We start from the raw sequence: 20,051 nt of genomic DNA, 5'->3' as shown, positions 1-20,051 counted from the left end.
ATTTCCGCTCTCAGCCGAGCTGGATCTTTACCATGAATGGAGGAGCAATTACTTGGAAAAGTTCCAAACATGAGACAGTAGTTGATTCGATATGTGAATCAGAGTATATAGTAGTGAGTGAGGTGGCGAAGGAGGCGATATGGCTGAGGAACTTCATCAAAGACCTTGGAGTTGTACCAACTATAAAGGAGCCTATGGAGATTTTCTGTGACAACAATTGTGCGGTTTCCTTAGCCAAGGAACTGATAGATCATGGCAGATCTAGACACATTGACAGAAAATATTACTTCATAAGACACAAGATAGAAGAAGGAATCCTCGTGCCAAAGAGGATATCATCAGAAGAGAACCCAGCAGATCCCCTCATAAAGGGACTAACTAGGGTTAGGCATTTACAGCATGCAAGGCGTATCGAGCTAAAGGATGATATTAGTTTTACAGATTAGATAGCTATTTATGAAACTTGTAAAATCTAATTGACATTTGATGATTAAAAAAAAGTTGTTGTTTATTTATAAGTAAGGTGTTGCTATCTTGTGTCAATTGTTTGCTATTGTTTCAATTTTGCATGTTTTGACTTCCAGAATAATTACTTTATTCAAACTCTCCACAGTCGTTCATATGTTAGAAGTAGGTATGAATCAAGACTTTCATGAATTCGGCTTGTAGATGTCTAAGATGTTAAACACACCAAAAGTTGCTACAACATTCATGAGTGCTCGTAAGTTCTGAGTATTGGATTAAACCCATGCTCAATTGTATCACTTCATTGAATTTATCTCAAGTGATCGTGAAACGGTAATATCAAATAAGTCTTCAAACCTAGAGATATGAGTTGTTGCCTATGAGTTGGTTGTGCATTGATTGCACGAAAACGCATCAATAACTTGATGTCATAAAACGTGCCTTTATGTATGATTGAACAAGTAGTAGAACAAGCATATGATTTGAAGTTTATATGTTTCTTTTAGTCCTTGGAGGATTAAAAGTGATATCTGGGGCCCTCGATGATTTTGTTTTGAACTATGTGCCGGGCCCCATCAGAACCAAATTGATGTGTTCAATTTAGTTCTATCTCAAACAAATTAGAAACCAGGAAACAAATTGTTGGACAATAAGTACGACTTTGTTCCATGTATTTGTCTGGCTGATATCTAGAACAGAGGATTATATGATCACTTATCTAAAATGGCACTTCATAGTTCAACAAAGTTTTAAGAGCTACGATTGCTGGTCGGTTCCTGAAGTCACACTTGCAACTATAGTTATCAGACTTATCCAAGTATGAGACTGTTGGATAAGGTGTCTAACTCTGTAACTATATTTGGTATGTACTTGAACCGACCTGTCATTGTCCATTTGGGTTGCACTTCACCGAAACAATTTATATGGATAATCTTTTGAGAATAGTATAGTTATGATTTATTAATATATTATAAGTTATAGTATATTAATATGAAATCATATTATTTAATTAGTATTGATCAAGAATTAATTTAGTGATCAAAAGGAACTAATTAAATATGGACTCTTATATATAGAATGGGCCAAGTTCATTTAGGATAGGCTAAGCTTGCATGGATAGTCCATGGAGTTTTTAACCCATGGATCCTATGGAAATGAAAAGTCATGGGTATTAGGGTTTACATGGATGTAACCCTAATCCTTTATACTATATAAAGAGGTCTTTGGCACATGAAATCGACTAGTGTGTGTGAGTACAAAGGGTGGGCCGATTACTACTGAGTGCATTCTATTCTCTCAAGTCTTCCAAGGTGTTTTGGCGATTTGTGATCCACTTGAGGCATCCACATTATTGATGCTAGGCTCTCAAGACTCCAAGCAATCAACCACAAGGAAAGGTATGTTATTCTAATAAAGTTTTATATTACAAGTACCCCATAACATGCTAGTTAGGTTGAGAACCTTGGAAAATCAAATTTGCATGTATAATAGAGAAAACATAGATCCAAGGTTTCTAGGGTTGCATATACACCATAAGAGTGTTAGAATGCTCAAAACCCTTCACTGCTACCATGATGGCAAAACAAGTGTATGGATAGCGCAATAGACATCAATTATGGCACAAGAACTTATAGATTAGAGCAAGATCACCACCAACAGGAACATGCATGAGGCAGCAAGGTCATGCTTGGCGCAACAACATACTCCATGGCACAACACGAGTACCTCATGGCACAAAATGGATTCCCCATGGCACAAGAGGGAGTACCTTGGTGCAACAACATCCTTTTTTCCTAACACTTCAATAGATGGTGCAACAAGGTCCCCATGTTGCTCCATATCACTCCCAAGTGCTGTAAACCTCTTCCAGGTGCTCCAAACCCCCTTATGTATGATCCATTCCTTTAGCGCTTGATTCGTTCCTTTATCAGACGATCCATTCCTTTCTTAGATGATCTATTCCTTCGTCGCATGCTTCATGAACTCTAAGTGCTCCATTTAGTTCCAAATGCTCCATGAGAGTGATTCAAATGCTCGAGTAACATTTAACAGATTATCTTTTGTAACACCAAAGTTATAAACTCTTAGGAGTCAAACTTTCCCAACACCATCAACACGACTTTCCTAACATGTGGCAGACAATGACTTAGGGGTCAAGCTTTTAATATTGATTTTCAAAATTTTCCACCTTTTAGTAGAACTGGAAAGTATTGTATAGACATGTTGTATGAATAAAAAAACTCTAACTTTACCACAAGTGTTATAAACATGTCACACCATGCAAGATTAATACTATGGCAACCACATGGAGTATGAAATTCTCTAGAATTTATGTTTAGAAATCTATTTTGAGTCCCTTAATATTTTACTCTCATGTTTGATTAGTTATAGCCTTGCGCGTGCATATAATCAACATCAAGACTAAGAGATTGTAATTCACCGTGTGTAATATCAAAGAGCCCTTTACCATTGATATCATCGACATTAAAAAAAAAAAAACTAAAAAGGATTATTTTACGATAACAAAATTAGAGAACTTTACATACCTCACTATCAAAGATAATTGTTCTTGGTGACTTGTATTAGCGGTACAATCAAGTATGATATAATAAATACTTTGTTTCCTTTATATTTTTAATGATTTCTCGTTTAATTTCACGAGATAATAAAAGTATCACCTTGTTTGAGATCATGTCATAAAGATAGTGTACATAGATGTCATCATTTGTGATACGCCGCACATGTTCTTTCATAATCTAGTTAAACTCTTCCATTATCTCAATGGCTCCCATAATGTTTCCATTACTTTTTTGATACATATTTCATTTGTTTCATGAAATGCTAAATTATATTTAACAAGGTATTTCACAAGTGATATAATTCTTAATAGGACTTTTTTCCAATGTTCCCTTTCTTTCGTAAATTGATCATACACCGCTTTATCATTTGTTTCATTAAAATTCGATCTTTCATGTGTTTCAACCAAGTTGCATAATTTGTGAGATGATCAAAACTAACTTCATGTTATTTAAGTCTCTACTAAGATTTTTCAATCCGCATAACTTTCATTATCCAATTGACCTTTCCAGAGTCGTTTTATAAAAAATTTAAAAAAAAAAAAAAAAAACTTTGTCAATCTCCTTCAAGTATATTAGTCATTCTATATCACATGTCTTTTTATTTGGTAGAGTTATAGTATATATAGTTGCATAAAACCGTCATTTTTTTTTTATCAAGTGGACCATTATCAATAGTATTATCTTTTGGGACCTTTCTCTACCAAACTTTTCGCCATGAAGTTACTCCTTCCCAATTGGATCAAATATATCAACATGATTAATATTTAACATTAACATGAATATCATTATAATCAACAATAACATTATCCTCTTCAACGTCATTACCATCATCAACATCAAACATGTGGGCTTGTGTTTTTTGGGGGAAACTTATCTAGAGACCCACTTTGAGTCTTTGTTAATTCTTGATATCTTTTTACGTTTTTTACTACCAGATAAATACTTAAGAGACATAATTTTTTAAAATAAAATAGCAATAATCACTCGAATACACAATGAAAACCAAAAGTATGAAAGGAGAATTCTACAAAATATAAATGATTAGATATGAATCAGAAGTAAAAATGTCAATTACATTGGGTAAATCATAATTTTGATTTTAGATTTGAGTAAGAACAATGGCTTCAAACACAATTCTGATTTGATTTTAGACAGAAGAGGAATAAGACGTTGTTTGGCGTTCTCATAATTTTTCAATTAAGAGGCAGATTCTTAATTTTTTTAGATTGAGAATATTTGATAACCTCTTAATTGTGTAACAACTTGTTTTATTTAAGAAAATGAGTTGTATATGAAGAAAACAAAGAAAAAAAAAATGTGTTCCAAAAACATCCTAATTTTTCAACAAACATTTTCCTCTTTCATCGCTTCTCTTTCATGATTGCCTCCCTTTTCCCTCCTACCGCCTCTCTGACCTCTTAAAAATTTAGATCCTTTTAAATTCAAATCTTAAAAGTTTAGATCCTGGTAAATAGCCCCTAAGTAAATAACAAAATTCAGATTTTAGAAACTTAAAAACTTATGAGGTATATTATGGAAAGATTTGTGTTCGTCTTTCTACCTGCAATTTCTCTATTGTATGTGTCTTTATACACTTCTCTCATCCTTCTATTGTACTTGCAATAAAAAGGGATTTGATTGTCCAACCGTAGCATTTTTGAATTTAGAAGTGGGTCGTTGTAAATTTACACATGGTGCGTTTCCAAAAAAACAATCATTGGGCTCGACTTGAGGGTAGAGGTGAACAAAGGCCAGTTTTAATTGGTTTTTGGTTTTTTTTTTTTAAAAAAAAAAAAAAAAAAAAAAAAAAAAACGTTGCGGTTATTAACAGTTTATTTTAAAATCGGCTCGGGCTTTTTAAGGGACGAACTAAAAAACTGGTCCGGTTCATTTTTTTAATGGGGAAAAAACTGGTTTTTAATTTTTTTTTTTTTTTTAAAACCTACATAAACCCGAAGGTTTGGTTTTAGTTGTATCAGTTAAAAGAAAAATAGTTGTTTTGTGCACATCTACTTGAGAGATAGGAAGGCGGCTGGGAAAAGGCACCCCATGTTTCGAGATTGGGACACAGCCTTTGAGACTTCGACTCTGTCCACCTAACAAACTAGCTCTTCGATGTTACAATTCTCAAAATTCTTATATATAGATATGAATACAATATAGATAAAAAAAATCTATACAATATATATATAAAAAAAATCTGGATCCCTAGACAACACGGGTTTTGTGTAGTCGCATATCCACCTTGTTTCTATGGATTCATTTGTTTATTGGAAAATTTAATTAACATGTGATGTTAGTACTTGTTACAATTTCTTTTATGAGAAACACAAAATGTTAAATTTTTATTAAGCAACTCCATTGACCAAGCAATAGACTTGGAATAATCCATGTCCAAGGGAGATGTATGAGATGAAACTCGTGCCATAATGACGATATTTTCTAGAAAAGGAACCTGCCACAGTCTTAATAAAGACAACCAACTAACAAACAATCTACCAAAATCTATTATTTTATTTATATGAAAGCAACACATGTTTTTTTTTTTTTTTTTTATTCTTATCACTTTGTTCCAAATAAACTATATTTTAGATTTTTGTTTTTAAACGATCGACATAGATATCAAGGGTAACAAGATTGGACGGCTAAGTTTGTTGCTTAAAATATATTACCTTTTACGTATTTGATAATTGCTGATTGAATCATATTTATTCAAGGGAAAATTGAGTCTGATTCATCATATCTTGTAACACCCAACAAGATGCATATTATAAGTTATGAAACCGAAACCGAATCAGAAGTTTCTAATTGTGATATTAAACATTAGAAATCTAACTGAATCAAACATAATATAATAACTCTTTTCCCATTAAAAGACAATTTAGTAATAATTTTATATTAGTGTTATATTTTGTTCTATTTGTACTTAAATTTTATTTTTCTATTATATTTGTTTGTATACTATTTCTTATAAACATTAGATTGTAACTAATAGATTTATCAAAATACAATAATTTACTAATGAGTAATATAAAAGTACCATATATAGAATTGCTATAATAAAAAATTACCTATCTACTTTTTGCAATTATACCTAAAGGTTGTAGAATGGGTAGAGTCAAGTCAACTCAACGTTTTACAATGGGTAGAGTCAAGTCAACCCACCGACATTTTTTTTAAAACTATATTTCATTACCACACCAATATTTGATTATACAAATGATATTCTTGAATGGATTTAAAAGTAGCATGGACTATGGACTTGTGACGTGTCCAATTAATTACCCATGTATGAAATTGAACTAAATGATTAAATAATAGAAAAAAAAAAAAAAAAAAAAAAAAAAAAAAAAAAAAAAAAAAACCGGACAAAGTAACAAAATAAACTGTTGACAAACTAATTTTAACCGTCGAGTCGAGTTTCATGTTTTCGTATACACCCGAAAAAAGATACTCACACTAACATTTTCTATTTACATCAAATCACAAAAAAAGACAAAAAAAAAAAAAAAACAAAAAAAAAAAAAAACATTCGATATCACTACAAGTTTATCCTTCCCTTTGGATATTATGGTCTTTTCACAACTCAAGCGAGTTGTCTTCTTGGTGATCTGTTAGGCGTTTGGGCTTTAAGTTGTGGGATCTCGTACCACGGGTCAAGTACGGTTTTTGTGATGGGTCGACCCGGGCCCGCAAAGACATCGGGCAAAGGGTGGCTACTTTGACCGATAATACCATATGATGGATGAGGTGGCGAGAGGTAACAGCTTCCGTATGCGGGCCCGTATTGTCGTAATGGGCTTGCACTCGGGGATACCGGCAAAGACGTGATTGCTCTTGCATGATGCCTACGTGTAACAAGGTTATTTAAGTAATTTCACTAGAGAGATATAAAAGCATCTCATGTCCCATCCATGAATGGTTTTTTGAGACACCAATAATAGCTTTTTTTTTTTTTTTTACGGGTGGATCCAACAATGTATTATTATTTTATTCCCATAACTATATGTAGTGCTCAAATTTATTTTTTAACTTGTGAATTTGTTTCACTAGTTGTTAGCTGAAAAGCTAGCTGTTATATGAAAACGAACTAATAAAAAATGATGTATGGTAAAACTAGCTGATATGCTAACTGAAATAAATAAAATGACATAAATAGGCGTTAAAAAAAAGTTTTTTATAATTAATTAAGAGTATATTTGGAAAATTTTAAAAAGGCTTATGAAAAGCTAGTCTAAGTAACTTTTTAAAAAGTTAGTTTTAAAGATAACAACTTAAAAAAGCTCGAAAAATAAGCTAGTTTGTGGCGCGTCAAACCTATCCTTTAGTTTGCAATATTAAAAATTAAATTTCGCATAGTTCACATAATACTTGTCTTTTTTATTTTTATAATTATATTCATCTTTTATTTTTGTAACGATATTAAACATGGACTCTTAGATTTAAGACTTCATATTCTACTTTCGTGATTATAATATATTTATTAATCTTTTACTAAATGAGATGTTACTATAAAGTGATATTCTCTTTAAAAAAATGAGATTTACTTTAAGAAAAGCTTTCGAAAATGGTGAATAATTGCATAGAGGGTTTATGTTTATGATATTATACTTTTTATCAAATAAAGTTATAGGAAAGTACCTTGGACTCAACATTGGAGATTTATGTGTTGACAACACAGGTTTTGTTGCATAATCTCCCTCAAACGAACGAGTGTTTCTATTCGAATACATTTCCGAAGCCGTCTGTATTCAAAAAAATATATATAATAAGAAATAGGATCGAAAGAAAGAAATGAAAGTAGGATGAGATGATAAACAAATAAATATATACAAAAGAATATTGTGTTTAAAAAGGAAAAAAATTACGGGTGTTCGAGTTCCATCAAAGGCAGTTGGAAAAGCTTCTTTTGTTAGGTTGACATTTGCAAGTCTTGTTGTAGCTTGATCACATACAAATGGATGTTCCAAAAGTTTAGAGGCTGTGGGCCTTAAACATGGGTCCCGTTGTAGGCATTGTTTTATAAAAGATTTTGCATCATTTGAAAGATGATCTGGAATTTCTGGCATGTCTTTGCTGTTTCCGATCTTGAATATTGCTGCCACCTGTAAAAATAAAAATAAAAATAAAAAAGCAAGCGTAAGGATTGTTGTTTAATTGCCCAAGATACCCTTCGGTATTGTGTTTGCTAACATAGATTGTATAGGATAAGGAGGGTCATTCATGTCTTTACACAGAAGTTATTCTAATTTGACATTATGCTAAAAGAAACACATTGGGATTAAATGAGGAGTCGAAATGAAAATTGTTGTGAATTATGGACAAAAGAGAGAATTGAAATATTCAAATATCAAATAAATGTCCAAAATACCCTTGAGGCAAACAAAATGAATACCATGTGTAAGTTGTGAATTGGAGTTGACAAAAAAGTATTTCAAGTTTGAAATTATGCTAAAAAAATATGAATTGGGCATTAGACAAGGCATCAAAAGTGAAAATTGGCACAAATCATGGACCAAAGGGAGAAACATAGCATCTTTGTTGACAAGGGGTAATGTTGGAAATTCACAAAGGAAATCAGATTTCATACCCCCTCGTATTGACCCCAAGGAGGTTTTGATGTTGCCATTTCAAGAACCGTACATCCTAAGCTCCAAATATCAACCGCAAGGTTGTAACCATTTGTATTCATTACAACCTGAAATAAAAAAATAAATAAATAAATAATAGTATGAGTTTATACATTCATTATGGTGTTAGGAATGTGTTTTTTTTTTTTTTGAAAAATGGGGGAAAATTACCTCGGGTGCCATCCAATATGGGCTTCCTTTGAATGAGAGCATTGAAGTACAATTTGTTATCTGATGAAAATTAAACAAATTAGTACCAAAATGAATTCACATTAAAAATTGGTTAACGTAAACAAAAAGTTCTTCCTCTTCATGGAAACTTAAAACACTTTTTGTTTTAAGATGTCTTATAAAAATTGCAATATTTCTTTTTTGGGTTAAATAAGACGAAATGGAAGGAGGATGGATGCTACAATATACAAATCAAAGAAAGTAACTTGCTATTTCTTGAAATGAAAATTAAAATCAGCAGAAAACATACATGTTTCGCCATGCCAAAATCAGCAAGCTTGATTTCACCATTTGGGTCTACTAAAATGTTTGCACCTTTAATATCTCTGCCCAAAAAATACACATTTCAAAATAAGTCCGAAATTATATTGCATAGAAAGTTCGTTTAGGTTGCATATGTTATACGGGACTCAATAAACTTTCTAGGGTAGGTTTTGATGATAAGGATGAAGATTAGGAGGGCATTTATGTCTTTTACACAGACAATAAGGCGAAACTTGTGATATTTTTCCCATCGATATCAGCCCCAATCCAAATCTAATACACACCAAACACAGTACAATTTGGTCTGTCATATCATGACATGCAATGTCAGTGCAAGAACGAGTTACAACTTGTTCTGTCATGTCAGTGTAAGAATGAGTACAACTTGTTTTGTCATGTCATGTCATGTTAGTGTAAGAATGGGTAACTTGTTCTGTCATGTCATGTCAGTGTAAGAGTGAGTTACCTGTGTACTGTATTTCTTCCATGTAAGTAGGAAAGTCCAGAGAGGACTTGCCTAGTATAATTTTGAATTACGGGCTCCCTAAATGGCCCGTATTCTTGAAGTAACTTATGAATGGAACCACCAGAGACATATTCCAAGTAAACTGATAGTGTTTCTTCCCCCTAAAAAACATCACAGCCAAATTTACAATGATGTCACCATTTACTCTCGCATTACAAAATTTGTCGAAATAAATGGAAATGTGAAAGAAAACAAAAAGAAAAGAATGCTTATACTTTATATCATCAATATAGGACTAACTTCATTGAAAACGCCACACTTAAGGAAATGGAAGGAAAAAAATTAATTTAGGGAAAATTTGTAAAGAAAAGTTGAGATTTAATGGAGAAAGCCTCATTTCCGTGACTTTCTCTATTAAGCCATACATATTTTTTGAATCGAGTAAAAAAGAAACACCAAAAATAACTGTTTGTTGTTGATTGTTACAACGATACTACACGTGATTTTGTGCAATTTTAACAAACTACTCATTGCATATGAAGCTATAAACAAGAGTACCAATTCACTTCCATGGTATTGAACGATGTTGGGATGTATCAGCTTACTCAACAAAGTGATCTCCTGTTGAACAAAACAAAATTGGTCAAAAAATAATAATAATAATCATCAAAAGGCCATAAGTAGGTAGATTTTTCAGAATACAATGCTGTAATAAGATGTATCTAACCCAAAATTCAAATCACATAATACTAGTGAAGAGATGAAGAGTAAACCTGATTCAACTGTTTGAGAGATTCTTTTGACGATTGATCATCAGCAACAACCTTTACTTCTTTAATTGCACACATCTGCCCACTCTCACTATTAAAACAGGAACAATTACAACACCAAAAAATAAATTTCTGAAGCCACATACAACAACATCACAATCTAATCATGAAACTCAACAATTCACACACCTGTTGAATCCAAGATAAACATGCCCAAAAGTCCCTCTACCCAACAAACGCCCCTTCTTCCATTTTGACACTTGACAATTTGAGGTTTCAACAACACCAACATTTTTCACATTTGATCCAACAACCAAAGGTCTATTAGGAGAGCTACAAATTCGGGTCCCTGGTAATGAAGAAGGAGCAGGAGGGCTAGTAGGTGAAGTAGGTGGAAGGGGTAGCCTGTGTCCTTCACTTTTTCCATCATCTAACCTTTTGTTAGGAGATTCAAGACTCGAACCCACAAACCTTGGGTGAAGTGGTGATGTGGTTGTGGTTGGAGCCCTTGACCCTCTTCCCGGGCTTTTCAATTGAGGGCTAAACTTCGCCTCCCCATATCCTCTGTCATATCAATAGTCAGTATCAGTATCAGTAACAGTATCAGTGATAGTAATAGCAAAACAGGTTGTATTGTGTTTGAAGTTTATTGAGAGGTGGACTTATGTCAATGGGACAAAAGAAGCAAGTTTTTGTAGCAAATATGTTCAACCGTGTCTCCTAAAGATGCTTACTTGAATCCAAGAATTTGTATTTAATCAAGTATGTTGAGTATCATCTACTAAGTTCCTAAAGATAGAGCTATGTAGTTATTTGAGAGTGATACTAGAGTTGATCAAAATAAGGGCATTGTGATGATGGAATTAACTTTTTGTAGTAAATATGTTCAACCGGATTTGATACATACAGTTTCATTGTTACTCTGATTCTTCATAGAGAAAATGATTCCTTCATTCTCTTCAACCTACATATGATCAAGAAAGCTTCACTAGCAACATGAAGCTTTTACTTTGTAGAATCAAATGAGCTTTCTTTTCTGATTATCGAATTCTATAAAAACTGAGGTAATGAATTAGCATCAAGATCAGTGGGAATTGTTTAATTGGAACGTCAATTAAATAATCTCAAGAGTGAAGCTAGACCAAGTTCGGAAATGAAATCGAATACACAAAAAGGAGAAGTTTTTAAAAGGATTTCACACCAACGAACCTGAAAATACCCAATTGGCCATGATCAAGATTATCGGCTGAAGAAACAGAAGAGTCTCCACTGGAAGAAACCGACCCGGATCCCAAAGCAAACCCTTGAAGATCAGCCATCACGACCGACGTCGTCGGTGATATGGACGGCTGAGGCAAAGGATGCCCTATACGATCCGAATCAAAACCCGAAAACCGAGATGGAGACGCCGACGGAGCAGTATATGAAGAACGTGGGGAGGCGCGTGCCGATACAGCGTCGTCAAAGCTCTTATTGTTCTTCTTTTCACTTATGTTATTGGGTAATGAACTTTTGCTGCTCAACGTCTGATAACTCTTGCTAAAAACCGAGTTATCTTTCAAGCTCTTCTCTTGATTCTTCTGATCTTTGTTCTTGGGCGATTTCCATTTCCACCACTCAGGCATCTTTTCTCCAGATGAATTTTGATTCCTTCTTTGTAAATTGAGAACAGGGGACGAAAAAGATGGATAACCACTCCAATATATGTCAGACAGGAGCGTCAACGTGGTATATACAAAAAGAAAATTGGGGAAATGGGTTTATCGTGGTATGAAGATATTATTATAATGGAAGAGAATTGGATTATCCGATGCTGGTTGACGAAGAAAAATTGGAGAAGAAAACAATGAAAGATGAAGGGTGAGGTTGTGGGACCGAGGAGAAGAAGCAACAGTGAAGAACAGCTACGAGAAGTAGCTTTTTGATGGGTGGTTGGCGGCCGGGGTTTTGGGTTAACCCGGGTACGAATGGAGCCACATGCGGGTCTCACATAGCAAGTGGCAATTAGGTGGGTAGTGTTTCAACCCCACACTCTTAAATGCATGTTTTTATTACGACTTCCCTCACAAGGAACAGATATATTTTTTGAATAAATTTTGAAAATCAATATTTTTATTATTTTATACAAGACCGTGATTGAATAATTGAAGGTGATTAATATTTATGCATAATAAGTTGACGTTACATTTAATGTCATGTAAACCTATTAGACCTATTAGGTGGCACGTAAAGCATTGGAGATTTGATTGATACCAAGAAAAATATGACACCTTATAAATGTTGTGATGAAGTAGTACTCTAGGGCTACAAGTTTTTTGAACCAAAACTAGGCATTGTCTTGACTGGCGAGGTCAGGGACATATCCAAGGTGTAGGAACAAGATATCAATGACAAACAAATGTGGAACTAAGAAGTTTAAAAACACTAAAACAAGATACAAAATATGCTCTTTGATTAACTAGAGAAAGTGAATACAAGGCTCAAGTGTTTCAGAACGAAACAGGAACTCTCGAAAACGTATATCAGAGTGTCCATTATAGTTAGTGGGGAAAAATATTAGAGAGTGCACACTGCGCCATCAAGTCGGACCCAGCTTGCCCTTAGAGCTAGAAGTACCTGAAACATCCAACAAAATTGTAAGCACACACTTTGTGAGTTTCCCAAAACATATAACCGCATAATGTCATCCACACATACATAAAAGGTTGTCATGGACTCCCTCCATGGTCTTCACTTAGAATGCCATGGACTACCCCCATGGTCATATATCCCCGAGCCATGGGCTCCTCCCATGGTCTTCACATACTTCACACATAGATCAAATAGCAACCATTACATATTTCCATGACTAAACATTTCATATTAGTTAGTGGACCGGCTTTGGTGTCTTCGACCCATGAGTGTAGTGAAAAGACTCGCCTCAAATACTGAACGATAACTGACTAGGTCCCAGCTCTGAATATCAGCTCAAGTCAACCCCTAAACAGAAATAATTCCTTAAATACAACTCAAAATGTCCTAAAACCCCCTTAAAGTCAAACTTGGTCAAAGACTAAAGTCAATGGTCCGGGTTGACCCAACTCGCCGAGTTATCCTTCAACTCGTCGAGTTTCTCCATTAACTGCATAGATCGGAAAAACTCCCATCAACTCCTTGAGTTCACTAATGAACTCGCCGAGTTAGCCAGAAATTCAACAACTTAATGCAGTAAGCTGTTTCCATCGAATCTAGGAACTTCAATTCTCAGATCTCCTTCAAAATGATGTCTATAAGGGTGAAGTTCCAACTTTACCCTTAGGAACCATCCAAAACGAGGCAAACCTAAACCTTAGACCCATTAGAGTGAGGCTTAACCATTAAGCCCTTAAACTCTCAAAACATAGTCCCAAAATACATATCTGACCTCCTAAGGCTGGAAAATCATGTAAACTTTCCAACTTTACGTCCATGCATACTAAAAAAAATCTTGGGACTCAATATGGGTTTAGTAAAGGACATATGGCATAAACGGGACCTAGGACATAGTAAAGCTTGCAACTTTAAGCCAAATGAGGCCATTAAATGGCTAGATCTAACATGACAGCCCATGGACCCCTCAACTTCTTGAAAAACTCAAACAATAGTCCAAAATCAAGATAAAACTCCAAATAAAGAGATTTAGATGATAACAAAGCAAGGTATAAGCTTGATACATCCAAATAACTGAAATGAGTGGGGAGATTCTAAATCTAATTCTTCCCTCTAAGCTATGCACCTTCCACTTCAAACATTCACCAAAAATGTGCAAAATATCAACACTTAAGGCCCTCCATAAGCTCACACACTCACAAGGACAATGGTACACACTTTTAGGGTTTTGTGGACAGAGGAGGTCAGTAAGGAGGCCAGCCAAGGGGCTTAAGGCCTTTAAATAGGATGCAACACCCTAAAATTTTGGGTTTCCTTCCCAGCCGCCAACTTGCCGAGTTGGTGCACCCCAACTCATCGAGTTGGTTCATCAATATTCGTGGCTGAAACTCTCTCGAAACGACGAGTTGAAGCTTCTAACTCATCAAGTCTGCAAAGGAAATTATAAATATTTGAAGAAATAAAATTATACCAGAGCCAAGCGTTATAAATCTCCCCCACTTGAACTAGACTTCGTCCTTGAAGTTTGCAGATGCGAAAAGATCAGGATGATACTTTTTCATCTCGTCCTTTGGCTCCCAGGTCCATTCGGAGCCTCTTCAGTGTTGCCATTGCACCTTTACTAGCTTCACCTCTTTGTTACAAAGAGCCTTAGTCTTTTTATCTAGAACTGTAATGGGCTTCTCAACATAATTCAGGCTCTTATCTGCCTGAATGTCATCCAATGAAATAACTGCAGATTCATCTAATATACACTTCCGGAGCTGAGACACATGGAAGGTATTATGGATCTGAATGAGCTCATCCGGAAGGTCCAATCGATAAGCAACCCTACCGACTTAGGCATCAATCCTGAACGGACCAATAAATCAAGGTCCCAACTTTCCCTTCTTCCAAAACCGAATAACACCCTTCCAAGGTGACACCTTTAGCAACATAAAATCTCCCACCTGAAACTCGAGATCCGATCGATGCCGATCCACATAACTTTTCTGACGGGTCTATGCGAATCGCAACCTGTCATGCACCTGCTGAATCAACTCAGTGATCTTAAGCACCACCTCAGTGCTTCCCATAACTCGATGTCCAACCTCCCCCCAACAAACTAAAGTCCTACACCTCTGACCATACAACATCTCAAACGGAATCGGTCAATACTAGCATGATAACTATTGTTATATGAGAACTCTACTAGAGGTAGGTAAGTATTCTAACTCCCCCCAAAACACCCTACACATGCTTGAAGCATATTCTCGAGCGTCTGGATTGTCCATTCGCTATGTCCATCGGTCTGGGGGTGGTAAGCAGTGCCAGAATGCAATTGAGTACCCAACTCCTCACGAAACTTCCTCCAGAATCTAGAGGTGAAACGAACAACGCGATCCGAGACCACAGATATTGTCACCTCGTACCTAACTACCACCTCCCACATATAAATATCTGCTAATTTCTTGGCGAAGATACTCTCAAAAATCAGAATAAAAATGCACACTCTTGGTCAGCCTGTCCACAGTAACCCAAATGGAATCCATGCCCAGCGCGGTCTTAGGTAGCTTCGTTATAAAATCCATGGTGATCTCTTCCCATTTCCAAATAGGAATAGGTAACGGTTGCATCTTGCCGCGAGGCCTCTAATGTTCGGTCTTGACCTTCCTGCAAGTCAGACACCGCTCCACAAACCATGAAACCTCTCACTTCATGCAGGGCCACCAATATCTCAATCTCAGGTCTTGGTACATCTTTGTGGCCCCAGATGAATAGAAAATTTAGACTTGTACGCCTTTTCCAAGATTCTTTGCCTCACACCCCCAGATGCCGGTACACAAACTCTACCATACTGAGTCAATAATCCCCAACTATCTCGAACAAACAATGGAATTTGCCCCCAAATCCGCTCGATCTTCCAGTTCTCCCTTTTTAAACCCTCCACTTATGCATCCTTAATCATATCCAACAAAGGTGAAATCGTTGTCATCCTCACACAAACATCTCGAATCGGGGCACTTGCCGTCTTAAGGCTCAAAGCATCGGCTACCACATTGGGCTTCCCGGGATGGTATAAGATCTCACCATCATAAGCTTTCAGCACACCTAATCAACTCCTCTGACGCATATTCAAATTTTGTTGATCCATCAAATACTTTAAACTCTTTGTGAAAGATGAAGATGGTACATTGTACCCCATATAGATAATGCCTCCAAATCTTGAGGGCAAATACCACTTCCCCTCATTCCAAATCATGAGTGGAGTAATTCACCTCATGAGGCTTCAGATGCCTCAAGGCATAAGCAATCACATTGTCACACCCCCAAACCAGAACGATAGAAACGTTCGGGGGTGGAGGACGTCATATGTAGTATCACAATAATTGTATCATAGTAAGCATAGTAAACACAACCAAACATTGAATACATATAAATTTAAAAAGTTTACATCTGTTTAAAACATGGTTGAATACATCAAAATGAAGGTAAAATATTAAGACAAGGCTCTTGTTGCTCCAGCTTCTCAAAAATCCAGGAGGTACCTATCTACTGATTTCCTAAGAATACAAGCAGTTTTGAAAATATCAACATAAAGCCGGTGAGTTCATAAGTATTTTGATTTAGAAGACAGTTCTCAGTTCTTTTGAAAAAGGGCAATATCTTTCATAGAAAACCTTATGCTACCTGGTGTAATAAATGAATAACCTTAAGTAAAATGATTCTTTGGTATCTGTTGAAGGTGTTCTTCAAGAAAATCTCATATTTTCTTATGAAAAGTATAATTATCCAATTCCTTCTATGACTTCTTAGTTCATACTAGTTATGTATAAACCAACATCGGATAGACAGTTAATTGTGTGGATCTGCCCTAAACCCACAACCAAACAAGGAACAGGGAATGAGGCGGAAAACCACACATTCCACAGTCTACCGGATATTCTTCATACGTACCTTGGGTACATAAACTAAGGAGTTATAGAAGGATTATGAATACTCATTAGTTTATTTATAAACCATCTATTTATAAAATATCAGTGTTATTCTAGGAAAATCCTATATTTTCCCTAAAAATATGTTACTAATTAACCATTCTAAACTGAAGAGTACAAGTATCTATCATACTTATACCGTTAGAGCATTGCTCCTTTTTGAAAAACCCTGGTTACTCCCAGTGAGGTATATTAGTCTTATTACATAAATAAAACTAATTGAAAATGTGTTGATCTAAATCCTAAAGGTGTTGTTAATACCCTTCCGTGATCACGTGGTTATTAACTTTGAAGTTAGTTCATTCGTTCTATTATTACATAATACATCGTTATTATCTACATTGCGAGCTTTATGACCATACATTAACTTGATATGGCGCGAATCGGGCACCAGTACCCTTCCGTGATCAAGAGGTGTAGACTCTCGTCTAGTTCGATCCCATCGAGAGGAATGACGAGTGTCTCATCGTATAGACACTTCTTCATATTCGAGATGTGAAAGACAGGATGTACATTGCTAAGTTCTCGAGGTAAACGGGGTTTGTAAGCTAGGGAACCAATCCTAGCGAGGATCTCGAATGGTCCATGTACCTTGGATTTAGCTTTCCATGTTTCCCGAAGTGTATCATGTCCTTACAGGAGGAGACCTTAAAAAGGATACGGTCACCAACCTGGAATTCCAAGGGTTTTCGTCTCTTATCGGTGTAGCTCTTTTGTCTATTTCTTGATGTTTTTAACCGTCCTCGGATTCATATGATCTTTTCAGTGGTCTCTCGGATGATTTCAGGACCCGTGAGAGTGTTGTCGGGGACTTTACCCTTGCTAGCTGTGTGTCATCCACCTCAGCCCAACACAGAGGGGATCTGCATTTACGGACATAGAGGGCTTAAAACGGTGCAACCTTGATGTTGGTATGGTAGCTATTGTTGTAAGAAAATTCGACTAAGGGTAGATAAGTATCCCATGACGTGTCTTAGTTGATGATGCAGTCTCTCAATGTATCTTCCAATGTCTGGATTATTCTCTCACTCTATCCATCTGTCTGTGGATGATAAGTCGTGCTCATATCTGGTTTAGTTCCAAGAGCCTTCTGTAGTGACTGCCAGAATCTCAAGGTAAACATGCTATCTCGATCAGAGATAATGGATACGGGTACCCCATGAAAGCAGACTACTTCTCAAAGGTATACTCGAGTGAGTCTCTCCATTTTGAATTTGGACTCTCGTTGGATGTTTCAGCGGATCTTCACTGCTACACCCGTTGTTCTGATTCATACTTTTCGCATAAATACTTTTTTGAATTTTGAAGAGAATGAAATTTCGAATTTCGCATCTTGTTTGTCGTTATGGGTGACGAGAGTTTTGGGATTCAAGCGGTTGAAGGCAAAGGGTTTCTCTGGGGACAAGCGGGTTTGACATGACGTAGACTCAGTCGGACTAAATGGGTTGACATCATAAAATTACGTGTTAAGTTAGTTCGGAGGAAGCGTTTTGATCCGAAGTTGGCTGGTACTACGAATACGAGGGTTTTGATATTTTGAAATTATGGACCTTTTATGAAATAATTCTCACTAGATCTCTCTATAACCGCTTGGTGTATACAAGTCATGTATAATTAAAATTGGTAAGACCTTTGACTGCGTGACCCTTCCCTAAGTCCTCAACTAAGCAAGGAATGGGAAACAAGGCGAGATTACTTACTAAGCCATCATAGTTTACCCACAAGGGCTTGAATGTTGTGATTTAATTTGAGTGAAAGAGTAATCAAAATTATGAACAATTATTAGGGTTTCGAAAGTGTACCAAAATATAGTAGGGTTCTTTGATGCTTCCCCATTCTCGGGGGGTCAAACTCCTCCTGCTTCCTCGTCGCTCTTCTCTGTTGGACAGTCTCTCTTAAAATTTCCTACTCCACCACATAGGTGGCATGTTGGACTAGTCCCGTCATTGGTAGTCGGAGTGATGCACTTGACTGGGGTTCTACAGATGCGGGTGGTGTGTGTGAAAACCCGAAATATTCTATCATGTACATTCAAACACTTCATAGAAAGTCAAACACATTTATGCTACCTTATAGCACGTCTGGTGTCCGTTTGAGCATTCTGAGCTTTAACCCTTCGAGAGGTAAACATAGGACGTATACTCTAGGGCATTTTGTGCATCTTAGAAGTCTCAAAACTCCAAGAGTTTGGAGTTTATGGCCCAAATGGCATTTGGACCGTAAACCCTAAAGACTATATATATGGCACCTAGCCATTTTTCCTTCATTTCTTCCATCTCAACTAGAGAAAACCCGATTTCTCTCCCAAGGATCTTCAAGATTTCGTCCAAATTGTATATACTTCTATCCTAGAGTATATTAAGGCTTGTTATACTTCCATATATCAAGAAATCATCAAAGAAATACCAAGAACAAGGTGTTTACGGTCCAAGGTGTTCTTGGACCTTAAACCCTAAAATAGGTGCCAAAGTGTGCCCTAGTTCCTTCTAAGCCTTGACAACTAGCATAGATCCTTCCCCTCGATGAGTTTAGCACTTGAAAAACACCAAAAAACCCCCCCATGAACATGAGTTTACGGTTTGGGAATCTCCCAAAACCGTAAACACCCCCAAAGGGTGTTTTGATGCCACTAACACCTTAGTAAGCCTTGGATATTAGCATAGAGCCTTACACCATTGAACTAAGGACTTCAATACACGAAATGGTACTTCGTACCTTGAGTTTACGGCCATAAACTCATGGGGAAGTGGTCCCTAGACCGTAAACACCATACAAGGCTATTCTTGGACCATAAACTCACCCAAACTCTTGTTTAAGCCTTGGAACACTTAGCCACTTAAGTTATGATAGTTTTAAGCCTCATTTGGTGACCTAATTGAGAGTTTACGGCCAGGAGTAAACTCCCCTTGGCCGTAAACTCCAACCAACATGGTCCATTGACCATAAACTCCCGTATAAGGCCTTGCACTCCTTTGTCGCAACCCAATGGCCTCCTAACACTTTGACCAAAGTGTTTTCCTCAAATTAGGATGTTTATACATGTA

At 36.2% G+C, this 20,051-nt stretch overlaps 1 protein-coding gene across 1 annotated transcript; it reads right to left on the bottom strand.

Moving 5' to 3' along the window:
• Nucleotides 1–6,418: 6,418 nt before the first annotated feature.
• LOC145048954 (mitogen-activated protein kinase kinase kinase 3-like) lies at nucleotides 6,419–12,298 on the bottom strand. The gene is made up of 11 exons (XM_078997610.1): nucleotides 11,615–12,298; nucleotides 10,595–10,969; nucleotides 10,409–10,496; nucleotides 10,194–10,256; nucleotides 9,636–9,796; nucleotides 9,156–9,231; nucleotides 8,846–8,905; nucleotides 8,635–8,742; nucleotides 7,913–8,149; nucleotides 7,686–7,789; nucleotides 6,419–6,892 (listed from the first exon to the last, which is right to left on the bottom strand). Exons 1-11 carry the CDS (start codon nucleotides 12,028–12,030, stop codon nucleotides 6,631–6,633), a joined length of 1,950 nt encoding a protein of 649 aa, XP_078853736.1. The 5' UTR covers nucleotides 12,031–12,298; the 3' UTR covers nucleotides 6,419–6,630.
• Between the last annotated feature and the right edge of the window lie 7,753 nt (nucleotides 12,299–20,051).

This window comes from Lactuca saligna, chromosome 5 (assembly GCF_052625555.1).
Source record: "Lactuca saligna cultivar CGN05327 chromosome 5, ASM5262555v1, whole genome shotgun sequence".
NCBI classification, from domain to species: Eukaryota; Viridiplantae; Streptophyta; class Magnoliopsida; order Asterales; family Asteraceae; genus Lactuca; species Lactuca saligna.
Note: the sequence above shows the minus strand (reverse complement) of the source record. Positions and strands in the feature narration are given on the sequence as shown.